This window comes from Neolamprologus brichardi, chromosome 7, assembly GCF_056152115.1.
Source record: "Neolamprologus brichardi isolate AB-2024 chromosome 7, ASM5615211v1, whole genome shotgun sequence".
NCBI lineage: Eukaryota > Metazoa > Chordata > Actinopteri > Cichliformes > Cichlidae > Neolamprologus > Neolamprologus brichardi.
The window spans coordinates 49,720,715-49,733,785 of NC_142110.1; the positions used below are offsets into that span (position 1 = coordinate 49,720,715).

Here is a 13,071-nt window from a genome sequence, read left to right on the forward strand (position 1 = left end):
TCCCCACAAGTACAAAGTCGGTTACCTGATATAGTGGACATGTGCCGATCTAACACCCGATATCTATATTTACAGGCCGTTTCAATGATGGCCTACTTTACAGACTGAAGACTTGAGTTGCGGTTGTTTAATTTTGTCTGTTTGATTTCTTGTTCAAATCATTTTTATCCTCAATTGTAGATTCTGATTGCAGGAAAAAAAATCTTAAAATCTTGTTTGTTTCTGTCCCATCCCCAGTAACCCCAGTTTACAGCAGTATTTAAATAAAAACAGATATTACACACATAATAAAATACAGCATATACTATTTCAGTTATTTTCATGTAATTAAAGTTCCTGTCTGATTAAACTGTGCTAGCGGCACACCTTTAACAATGAGGGACATTTTCCTTGAGAAATTAATACCTCTTCAACTACTCTGGCAAAGCAACAATGCCCTGTTGTCAGAGTGAAGAGTCCTGGGAAACGAAGCAAATTATCTTTTGAGATGTGGATTCAGAGAGTGATCGTCTTATAGTGCTATACCATACTCATCGTATGCTAAATGTGAAGAAAGAATCTGAAGATGAGTCATTTGGTTACTTTAGGACAGTGATGTCAAATTCATTTTAAATCATGGACCACTTTGTTCTTAGGTGGATGAAACTACTTTTTCTATCAGCCCAAAGAAGTTTAACTACACATTTACTCTCAAATATATCTTTATATCGGAAAAAAGAAATTCAAAATGTACACTTCATCTCAGTTTTTCTGCACAAAATGAAATGCTTATGGAGAAATTAGATCATTACAAATCTTAGGGCTGAAAATTGTAAGAAATAAATCTAATCCAAGTCCTCTAATTATAAAACTGAAAGTATTTGTGAATTATAATGAACAATGAAAGGATTATTTTTTCACTGTGGACCCATTATGAGCAAAACAAACCAAAACAGACATTCCAATAGTAGATGGTGAAAAAACAGGAAGTTAACTGTTATTTATTATTATCTATTACTTCATTACTTTGGTGTGGTCATAAGGGAGCTCTTTATCAGCAGGACAAACTGTAAAATATCTTCTCTCTTGGCTAATCTTTCCCATGTTCCTGTCTTTAAGGGATGGACAGATTTATAACTAAGTGCTTCAAGGCTGTTGCATCATCCTCCCTGGAACAGGTGAGAGGATGGGAACAGATCATTTTACCGCTTTAAAATCAGCACATTGTAAATAGTAGTTTAGGAGCCAGCACTGTCCAATAAAACAGCAATACATCAAAACTAAGAGAAAAAAAAATATCAGTGTAACAGATTTTCTATGACTATTTTTGTCACGGCTGGCGGGGTGAGCCGTGTGGTGTGGAGGAAACGGAGGACCCAAAATGCAGACAGCCGATATGATGATATGAGTGAGGGTTTAATTTACAGTGTACATATAACAGAACTGAGGGCAGGACAGAACATAAACCAAAACTGGGATAGCTAAATAACAAACCGGATCATACAAATGGGGTGGGCGGCAGAGAGACACAGACGAGGAACGGACACCATGAAACACAGACGAGCCGACAACGAACACAGACCGACACCCACTATAAATACACACACTAGGTAATCAGGAAATGGCACACAGGAGGGGACACAGCTGGAACTAATGGACATAACGAGACACAACCCTACAAAGTAAAACAGGAAACACACAGACTGTTTTACATAACAACACGAGGACATGAACAGAGCACCGAGGGAGACGCAGGTAGGGAAGATAAACACAACCAAACACCAACAACCAATACAAGATCAGAAATAAACTAGAAAGTGATAATCATCAACTGAAAGCGCTGGGTCACCGACCCAGGACCATGACAATTTTGGTTTAATCCTTTCAAACTCTAAAACAACAACAACAGCTTTGACAAAGCACTGCGTCATAATTGTTTGTTGCGCATGCAAATCAGTGACACGTTTCCTGAATGACTGGATGAGGACACAAACCATTAAAACCGTGTCATATCATTTTACTCATTTGTGCCATTATGTAACGCTCGCGTCCTCACAGCTGTTGCTTTCCTGTCGGGGGCTTTGAAAATCTACCAAGCAACACAGGGAATATAAATGGACATTTAGTGTGTATCTGTTTGTCTTCGCTGCATTTGTTTTTACTTAAATTTTCATTCTTCTGTTGGGATCTTCTGTTATTTTACTTTAGAAAAAAGATCTGAGGCCGGATTTGGTATTTTGTGGTAACATTTTAGATTTAAAAAATGAAATCACAGTCCAAACACATGCATGGAGTTAGGCTGTAGGTGTGAATGTGTTGTTGAGTATGCGCCTTGCCTTTTGTCCATTGGCAGTTGGAATGAGTTTTACCTCCCCTGAATTGTATAGATGGAAAAATTATTGATTTAATAAATCTGAACTTGTTATAATGTAACTGTTAAAGGATATGCATTTTTTCTGCCATAGATTCACAGGGTGCTGTGGCTGTCATGATCCTGGCCTAGGTCTGTTTCTGGGTCTTGTGGTTGAATCCTTTGTTTGGTGTTTTTCATTCAGCTTTATATTTTCTTCTTTTGGAGTCTTAGTTTGCTTTTTGAGTCTTAATCACCCCTATGATAAGTACATACCTGTGATGGTGTTTCTCTGTTTACTTGTAATTCTCACTTCTAGTTTTAATTTGGGGATTTCTTCAGTGTCTTGGGTTTAGTTTAGTTTTTCCCTTTCCAGGGGAAGCCATGTCTGCTTTCCCAGGTTGCCCTTCTCTGTGCGTCTCTTAACCTTCCCCACATTTCTCCAGCCAGTTGTGGATTTAGTTTATCCTCCTAACGGACTTTGTTAGAGTTTGTTTTGTTTTTGGTTTAGTTTCCATCCATGTGTATTTGGCTCCAAAACTCTGCATTTCATGATGGCGGCAGGCTTGATCGGTACCAAGTGGACCGACGTACACATTTCTGGGTGTTCACCTTAACAATAAACTGGACTGGTCAAAACAAGAAGGGCCAAAGTCAGCTCCATTTGCTGGGAAGGCTGAAGTCTTTTGGGATGTGCAGAACATTACAAAGGACCTTTTATGACACTGTGATGGCTTCTGCTATCTTTTATACGGTTCTCTGCTGGGGAGGTGGAAGCACGGAGAGGGATAGGAAATGGTTTAATAGACTAGTAAAGAGGGCTAGCTCTGTTCTGGACAGTCCCCTAGACCCCATAGAGCAGAGGGTGAGAGGAAGATGTTAGTCAACCTAAGGTCCATATTCCAATTTCTTCGTTCTGTTGGTTGGATAGAGTTTTATTTGTTACACAAAAACACAATCGTAAAGTATTTTTGCAGCATTACAAACCTTAAAACTATTTTTTAAAAGCATTTGACAGACAAGTTGCTCCATCACGAGCATGTCATTGGGACGTGGCCCCATGGAGTCGTGTAGTCATGGAGAGAAAAGTATCATCTTACCAAAGCAAGATGTATTTTTACACCATGTTGTTACACCAACTTGTTCAGCCCGACATGTGCTCCCTCTCTCTCTCTGTCTCCCAGAACTTCTAGGGCAGTATGGCGGGGGTGAGAATGGTCCCGCACATGAAAGAAGTGTGCGTCACAGCCGTGTTTTGTTTTTGTGTGTACGTGAGAGCGTCAGCTAAAGGATGATGTTCCATAACCAATTAAGGCGAGGTCACCAGAACAGAGAAATGCATTACACCAGTCTTATGAAAGAAATACTTGGCTTTAATGTTACACTGTTGTATAAAGACATTATTTACATAATGACACACTAAATGCTGCAGCTGGAAAACTTGTCTAAAATTTGAGTGATACAGATTTCTTTTGCCATCACTAGAGTGTCAAACATGAGCTAAACAGATCTATTATTAAGAGTTTTTAAACCACTTGACAACACTTTACAAAAGCAGAGACTACTCAGGTAAAAATGTAATGTGTGTCTTTGAGTATGTGGCAGAGAAAAGCAGCACAATGGAGAAAACAATGATTTTCTTTAAGGCTGCTCACCAAACATTTTGCATCTTGATAGAACCACACTTGTCGTAACTTTAAGTGCTTTCATGGAAACGTAGCCGTGTGTTTTGCGTCACCAAACATTTAAAACCTTTTGCCGTGATCTCGTCAATCAGTTTCACTTTAAGATGAGTCACTGACATGGAAAGTGAAGTGAAAACATGGTCTAATTCAAACGTATTGTCTTGACCAGAACAGTTAATGGTAGGGAAAGGATGGTGGGGTGAGCTATGAGTCAGCTGCAAGAAAAGCACTTAGACACTAAAGAGGAGTGTTTGATGTATTTTTCTGTAATTATATATATATATATATATATATATATATATATATATATATATATATATATATATATATATATATATATATATATATATATATATATATATATATATCTCAACCACAAATGATGTAGTAGTTGTTTTAGGTATATAACTATAATCACAACCACATCTGTACCTTGCTTACAGGCTGGCTATGTACAGTCAGAGCTCGGTTTTCTTAAAGGGCTAATGGGCTTGAATACCTACATTACTATGCAACAGTCCTGAGCCATTGCTCATTTCTTTATATTTTGCTTCCAAGGCCAGACTATCATGAGCACTAGTTCTCCAGGCTTTCAAAGCTTTTCTTTATACATTGGCAACTTTTTCTCTCATTATCAGTGCACTGGTGTTGAAATGACTACTCATGTTTTAGGTTTTCTTCCTTTTTTTTCTCCTGCTAGAAAAAAAATCTCTTAATATGCTCTTCACGTTGACCTATCCCATATGGAAAAGAAATAGTAAAAACATATATGATTTACTCATGAAAGTGGCCACTTTCTCATTACTTTCATATTTTTTTTTAGTAAGTATCCAAAACATACAAGTTTCATTATATAATTTTTCAAGGGATCTTATATGCGTTTTCACTCTTGTAGGCTTTTCATACAAGTTTCATACAAGACAGATACAAACTTTATAAGATTTATATATATCTTTTCCATATGGGTATGAATCACTCAAGCATAAAAAAGCGATCGACCTAAAGGGATGAACCAGTGTTGTGTCCACACATAGCTTAGCAAACAACCAATTTCAAATTATATCTTCAAACATTTTGATATTGGCAGCCTGTTACAAAGAACATGATTTTTTTTAACCCAGTTTCCTCCATTAAATCTATGAAAAATACCGAAGATAATAGTTTGTTTTTTTTTTTTTTTTTTTTTTGCAACAAAGGGATTCCCAAAGAACGTGCGTTCTTTGAAAATTTGAGGAAACCGGACAAAAGACGAAGTGGCAGCCCAACTATCTACAACAAATGAAAAATGTCTGAAAGTCATGCACTTAAGAAATAGGAAACAAAGACTTGACACAAGGTCTGAGACATACATTTGGTCCTTCAGCTGATCTATCTACTGTTTGCCCCCCAAAAAATGGTCTCAGTAGACGGGTAGCTGTCAAAAAGCCATTCTTAAGAAGGGTAAACAGGGAGAAATGGTTAAGGTATCCCAAATTACAAAAGATCTGGACTGGAAATCAATGGGAACGGGTGTAATGGAGTGATGAATCCCAATTTGAAAGTTTTGGTTCAAATCATTGTCAATATGTACAGAGAAGACAGGAAGACCAGTCAGTATCTACAGCCATAAACACAGTGCTGTCTCTGTCATGGTTTGGGATTTCAGTCAATCAGTGGCACATAGACATAACTAAAACAGCAACATTGATGAAGCAGTGTGGGATCATGTTGACCGAGATCAGAATAAAAGGATGCCAACATTTAAAGATGTCCTTCAAGATGCCTGGAGAACTACTCCCAAAGACTACTTCAAGAAAGAGAGTTTGGGCTTAAAGGTGGTCATACTAAACGTAAACTTTTTGTCAGTTTCTCAGAATTTGAACTCTGTTCTTGCCTTATTTACTGTATTTCCATCTATGTTGGCATGCTTCAGTAAATCACTGCACATATTTCCCATTTTCCTGAAATAATATAAAGAAATGCGGGGTTGCTCAAAATGTCTGCACCTTACGTTAACACATGGTGACAAATTATCTTTTTCTTGTGTGGTATCTGCAAGGCATAAAGAACATGGATGTGTGAGGCAATAAAAATGTAGTCAAGAAAATGTCATGTGACCCTGCAGGATGTTTTCTCCATCAACCCACGACGACTTGTCAGATATGTTAATTGTGTTTACTGTGTCACAATGCATAAACAAAGATAATGAGGGTAGTTATTAAAGATGTTAATAGCTGGGCACGTCCAATGCCCTGCTCTATTTTGGGAGCATGTAGGGCTTCTCAACTAACACAGTGAGCATGTAGCTCACTGCCAATGTCAGCACCAGGTGGCCAAGGAACAGGTACATCTGAGCAGAGGAGAAAAGTCTGATGTTATGAAGAACCGTGCCAAATCATTTGAAATAAGCACACTAAAATAGAACGTGCAACATGAAATACTCACAAAATTGATGTCTGTGTAATGGATTGGGGTCTCTTGAAAGCCAATGTGGAGGATGATGAAGACAGGGTGTATGAGATAGCAGGCGAAGCTGATATTGGAAAGAGGAACCCAGAAAGTCAAGGATAAGAACCTCTTGATAAAGCCTGGAGTGATAAAAAACAAGAAAATATAAAGACATATACAAATAAGAACATACAGACTCAATTTCCTTTAACGTACTATGTGCTTTCATATATTGTTATTACTGTTAATGTAAAGATATGGGATTTAGTTCATCCCAACACCTGGTTTACCTCCATAGCCTTCCTCACAGGCCAGTATAATCCAGGTCACAGCCAGTGCCCAGAGTGGTCTATGCAGCCCTTGATACAGGGCATGTGGCACAGATGGATTGGCTGGCGTCTCCTTCAGGATGTAGGGCAATCCAACCAAAAGAGCCAAAAGTGACAGACAACAGAGCCAACCAAGTGCTGCCTGCCACTGAAACAACAGACATGATAAGCACATAAGTGTGGTGGCAAATGTTCAAATTCTGGCTCGGCTATAAACCAAAAGGCACATGCTGTTTTTAAATTCTCAGAAAAGACTATGCCACGGTCTGGGATTGAAGCCTGTCAAAATGCTCTCACCCATTGCTTTAACAGTGGATTTTTCTTTGTTGTCAGATATATTCCGGTCAAGATCCCTATTAGAAATGGCCCGTATCTCGTGTAGGGTTTCACATAGTAATACAAAACATAATTCTCAGATGTCCTGCAAAATAAACAAGTTCATTTTCTGGGAAATCATAAGAAGAGATGCATAGTTGGTAGACAGCCTCAATTATGTTTTTGCATTGTAGAAAAAGGAAACACTGAAACAAAAACCCTTGACATTCATTTCACCAAACAGTTTATGCTTTTTGGCTCCTACGCTGTTTTGCATTGAATCTTACATTGTAGATGGCTGAAAGACTGGTAGCTGCAGGTGTGCAGTCATAATAGCACTGGCCACAATAGTCATCAGGAGGAGGCCACCTGCCACAACCATAAACACACTCCTATTTCTAACAAATGAAACATGGAGGGGATAGGATTACAACCACAGAGTTAATAAAAATGTATACTGCTCCTAGTGATGCTCTAGGTCAAGAATGGAGAAATCACTTTAACAGTATTTCAGAATTATATTAAAGGATGTGAACATACAGTCTGTATAAATAAACCAAGAGAGGAGTGGTTGCATAACACTGGAAGTCTAGAGACAGGTACCACGTCCAAGGAATACACTGCACAGGGATATGAAGATAAAAGGGTAAGAACAGGTAAATAAATCTGTTCTAAAATACCCAATGTAGGACTAAATTATAAGTTAAACTTACTATCTCATGGACTGGGAGCAGATTACTGATCAATAGTAAGTTAGCCCACCAGTATGTCTTACAATCCATCACTGTGTCTATAAATGGGAACCAGTAGGGTCCCCACTTGACCAGAGAGATAAGGCCAATGGTTAGACACATAATGAACAGATGCAGTGGCTGAATCCTGCAAAGAGGACAGAGAACAGCAATTTAAAAAACGAATAACACATGCAGAAGGCCTCTTTTACTTGAGTGTAAAAATAGAGTGATGCAGACACAAATTAATTTGGTTAACTGATCAAAATACAACACCTTGTAATCCGCTTTAAGAGATAGTTCCCAACCAGGCTGAGGCTCAGTTTGTCTTCAGCCTTGTTGATAGAGCCCAGCAGGGACCTGGCACTAAGCAGACCCCTAAAACATCAAATTTCTTAAGCTGGCAATAAAATAATTAAAAATATATATTTACACTGTCAATCTGAAATTGTTCCAGTCTCACCCCAGCAGTAAGAAGGTATCGACAGCCATGAAAACAGGTCCACTTATGGTTAGCACATAGAAAGGGCTGCTTTCAACAGTTTTCCTCCAGTCTTTGTAATTATCTGCAACACAGGTCTTATAAACATAAGTGAAAGTATATGTGTGTTATGGAGTAATGACACCATCAATGTACTGTCATACCCAAGCTGTTGATTACAGGGAACTGTGCAGAGTGGCCACATATGATCCATAACAGGCTAAGAACACGGATGCCATTCAGTGAGGCGTAGCCTCCGACTGGAATTGATGTGGAGGTGCTAAATATGCCCTGGGTGGTCTTCTGTATAGAGATTGCTTGAAGGCAGCCATACAAACGGCTTTGAAGAGCGCATGTTCGTGTGGGGTGGTTGCTATCTGCCAAAACCAATATTATACAAGGTCAGTATTGTCTCAATATAAATACATCTGTAATAACTGCAGCTCACATAATCGTATTATTTGGTTACTGAAGATAGTAACCATAATATGTGCGATATGCAGTACTACTCCTCAGTAAATCTAGATGATGCACTTTGCACTTACTACTTTCTTCTGAACTCCAGCTATTAGTTTCACTGTTAGATGAGCTGCTGGTCTTCAGGGTCCCGTAAAGGTTGAGCGCAGCATTTAAGCAGGAAGACTCTAATGTAGGTTCGACCTTTCTTTTCCACTGCCACCTTATCATAGCTGTTAACAGGGTGGCTCCGAGAGGGATTGCTACCATTACACAACAGACAAACCTGCAGGAGAAAATAAAGTTGGACAAGACAAAAACAAGGTGTCCTGATCTAAAGGCCTGGACATATCAAGAGATGCTCATCTTTGCTGCACAGGTAACCCTAATGGAAGTGCATATGCAGATAAACCAGTAAAGAAAGTGAGAGCAGTGTAATCGTATACTGACAGGCAGGTGATATCAGATGTATCAGGGGCAATTTTGCTGGACAAACAGTGAGTCATGATCATCTCCTGAGTGGACTGATTGACCAGGATGGAAGGTAAAGGAGGAATGAGGGACATCTGATTAAACTGAAGCTGGTCTGTCGAAAAGTGAAAATTAGTCACGTTTAAAAAAAGAAGAAAGAAGCGATATTGTGTTGTATAGATGATACCGCATAAATCCATTTTTAAATCACTGACCGTAAAGCACCAATGTTTGCACGTCATCTTTCTCACAGGAGTCAGGTACACAAATACCGACAAAGTACTGGACTCTTCCCTGTTTAAGAAGAAAACTTAGTTTAAAGTATGCTTACTTTCATCTAATATCTATTGGTTGTCTTGACTTTTTATTGTGTTAGTTGTTACCTGCCGAAGGAACACCTGGCAGTACTGTCCAGAAAAGCTGGGGCCGTGAGCAGAGCGGCACTGCTGCAGCAAACCAGGCTGGTTGGTGTTACCTCCTACAACATTGCTACCCACTTTCCCAAAAGCATCATACACTGACAAAACACACAGAAGAAGAAAAAAAGACATTCATTCACAGGCCCATTGGATATAAAGATGCATGGTGTTACTATATAAGTAAATCTCACTGTTTCATGAAGTTCTATGTTTTAAAGACACCCTTTAGATAACAAATAAAGAAGAAGTGTCTTGCTAATTTTGATCACAAAACGACATACACATACTAGTGCATCCACCAAAAATTGAATATAGTTAAAATATAGTTAAATTTTGACTTAGTATCTTCTCGGAAAATAATTTGAAATTTGTAATTTTAAAGTTGAAATTTTGAGGAAATAACCCCAAATTTGGACTTCTGGATAACAAAAAAAGATTTTTTTTCCCCGTGGCAGGAGCAAGCTTAGATACTTCAGTCTGCCATTTGGCTCTATTCACTGAAGACTAACTCACGAGCGCCCTCTAGGTGGATTGTAGGGCATTAACAGTAGGTTTAGTAGGTTGGATTTACGTGTGTCCTAAGACCCCTGCTGAGCTGGCATACCTACTTTTATTAGTAAGTGTGAAACAAACAGTGATGTCATTAATGTTGCTGTGACACTGGGGAGTTAAATAAAACAGATAGGGGTGAATTTTGAAGCTAAGAGCGTAAGGTCTATAGTTGGTGGCTCTAGTAGTGAGTAAATCACTGATTAGTCAGATTCGCTCTTCATATATGGGCTGCTGGTCATTTTTAAAATGGTACTACAGTTAACAATCTTAAATAGCCTTGATAGCCTATTAGTGAAAGACGTATTTGAGGGTGCAGCCAAATTTACAGGTATTGCCGGTCTTACCATGTGACTGACATTTACATTGAACTTGAGTAGCATTAGCATATTTTGATTTATTAGGTATTTTGTTCTTCATAAGTTAGCTGTTAGCTTACAAAAGTATGTGTTAGCTAACAGCTACATTTATTAGCTATAGCCTCTTATCACAGCTCCGCAAAGATTTGCATTTCAGTGGTTCCATCAGGAGGGTGGTGTTGACCACGCAATGTCCAGTGCTACTCCTTATGCTGGTAGTACAGTTAGTTATTAGCCTCAAGGCTGGTCTTTTTTACTGTCTCACTGAAAATACATAAGCACACAATGAGTATGAATTAGTTACAATGTAGGTATGAAATGAACACTTTCAACATCGTCATCTTAACCATTTAAATATTGTTACGGTTCTTTTGAACACTTATACAGTTTCATAGGCTCTACACCAGCTGCACAGGTTAAAGTCACAGATTTGATGTATGCATTGATCATTTCTGATGTAAGCATGACAGTCATAAAAACCTAATCTTTGTAATTTTCAGAAGCTTCCAGCAGCAGTATTTTTATTCTCTGAGAAGGTGAAAATGAACGTAAGCTTATGGTCTTGCATTGTCCTGGAGAATTTGTAATCTATTTCTGTATTTTTGACTTTTCTATCTTGGCTCCTCTGCTAAAGTGGATTAAATGCCACTTGCCCACTCCACACAAGCGCATAAGAAATGCCATACAAAAATCACAATCACTTACTTAGAACAGCATAGCCCTTTGGTTCATCCTGGTTAATTTCCCGGAGAAAAGTGTTTGTATCCTCCAAGCATCCTTGGGACACTGTCAAAGTCTGTGTGTTTTCCACTGCTCCTCTGCCCCCCACAAAAAGAAGAAACGCCACCAAACGGAGGATCATTTTGGCTCTGACTGTTTCTTTTTAGGGAAGAAGGTGTTTAAATAACAGAGAAGGGAACACATCACCATTCAGAGTGTACTGTGAAATTCATCTTCCATGGCTAAATTGAATGACTTTAACTGGTTTTCACTAGCAGGTGTAAACAGGATTTGGTTACATGAAGGAGGATGAGAGGCTAACAAAACAATCCAGGCTGTGATTTCTCTCACTACGCAAGAACAACATTATTAAAGTGCAGCTTTGACGGGTGACCAGTCCACATAACCATTTAAACACACATTTTTAAGTTATATTTTTATTATATACCAATTTTATTTTACATATTCACGCATTTAAATAGCATTAAATAGACACAGAGACACAAAGGTAATTACTTGAAAATTCCTCTGCTCAGTTATAACTATTACTACAATTTTCTACTTTTCTCTAGTGATGGAAGAAACACCACATCCAGCCATCTGAGTACAGCACTCCAAATAACTGACCACTAGAGGGGGCGATTGTCTATAAAACATTCTTGGGCTGTCTCGTTTTTACCTAGCAACAGCATTGGAAATTACACATATTTAATAGAATGCAACCCTATTTTGATCTATTAATAATAGTTTAGTGCTTAAGTGCTTCTGTGTCTCTTACAAAGAGGAAAAGACCCTACAATCACCACTTATTTTAACTACTTACTCCATAGCATGATTAAAACATTTTGTCACTGACAGTGCAGCATTAGAATCTATAGAGAAAAGGAGAGTTTTTAATAAATAATGGACATTTATTTCTGTTTTTACATTGCAGCTAACTGGTACCTTTAGAGCTATGCAATACTGGGCTTTAGCTGCAAGATACTCATAGTCCTTACTGGGTTATTTAATTCTAAAAGATAACAGTACAGTGTGGTTATTTATGTTTATTTTATGTTTTTCATGCTGATTAAGAGGATTTTGAATTGTCACACTGGGCTAAAAAATAACAATTTTGTGTTCTTGTCACAGAACACACATTTTGTGGCTTCATCAAAGGAGGGCAATCAATAAAAGTAAAAGAATAGTTTTTCTTAATTTTTGTAGCAGGAAGTCAAACCATAACAAAGTGCCACAACATACTAAAAATGAAGCAAAAGCCGAGGGGAACTGCAGAGTGAAACTTTTCTAAATGTCAGTGATTCTTTTGCATTGATAGCTACTGGATTTAGTGTTGAAATAAGTGATGAAATTGTTGAAATTTTTATATTTTTAAACAAAAACATGATGTAACATTGTATAGTCATGCAAAAAAGAAGGCTCAGTTAGAATGTTAAATGTTAAAGTTCATGACAGTACAATTAGAAAAAGGCTAAAAAAGTATGTTTAGAAGGGCTGTCGGAGAAAGTCCGTCTCTATATAAAAAGAACACTGCAGAATAGCTTACTCTTGCATCTGATGGAACAATGCCCTTTGGAGAGACAAGAACAAAGTGGAGATGTTTGGACATGATGCAAAAACCAAACTCGGCAAATCAGCACAAACACTCCATATCAACTATCAGGCACGGTGGTGGAGGAGTGATGATTTGGGCTTGTGTTCTAGCCACAGGACATGGACTTCTTACAGTCACTGAGTTGACCATCAGCTCCTCTGTGTACCAAAGTATTCTAGAAGCAAATGTGAGGGCGTCTGTCTGAA

General features: G+C 38.2%; 2 protein-coding genes across 2 annotated transcripts in view; one reads left to right on the top strand and one right to left on the bottom strand.

The window, feature by feature from the left end:
* The first annotated feature begins 1,514 nt into the window (after positions 1-1,514).
* The window catches only part of grp (gastrin-releasing peptide), a 40,653-nt gene continuing 29,096 nt past the window's right edge, over positions 1,515-13,071 (top strand). The window contains exon 1 of the transcript XR_015719365.1: positions 1,515-1,734. The gene's annotated coding sequence lies outside the window, so the exon portion shown is untranslated. The remainder of the gene's footprint in view (positions 1,735-13,071) is intronic.
* On the bottom strand, positions 6,251-11,413 carry oacyl (O-acyltransferase like). The gene is made up of 15 exons (XM_087842710.1): positions 11,257-11,413; positions 9,608-9,741; positions 9,440-9,518; positions 9,204-9,339; positions 8,846-9,039; positions 8,462-8,674; positions 8,280-8,382; positions 8,093-8,194; positions 7,799-7,964; positions 7,626-7,705; positions 7,373-7,483; positions 7,068-7,191; positions 6,732-6,918; positions 6,439-6,581; positions 6,251-6,343 (listed from the first exon to the last, which is right to left on the bottom strand). The coding sequence occupies exons 1-15, from the start codon at positions 11,411-11,413 to the stop codon at positions 6,251-6,253; spliced, it is 2,022 nt and encodes a 673-aa protein (XP_087698836.1).

Coding starts and splice junctions, on each gene's coding strand:
- oacyl (XM_087842710.1), bottom strand. CDS start 11,413: ATGATCCTCCGTTTGGTGGCGTTTCTTCTTTTTGTGGGGGGCAGAGGA. Junction 9,340..9,439: donor GCAAACATTGGTGCTTTACG/GTCAGTGATTTA, acceptor ACTTTTCGACAG/ACCAGCTTCAGTTTAATCAG. Junction 6,344..6,438: donor ATTACACAGACATCAATTTT/GTGAGTATTTCA, acceptor TCCTCTGCTCAG/ATGTACCTGTTCCTTGGCCA.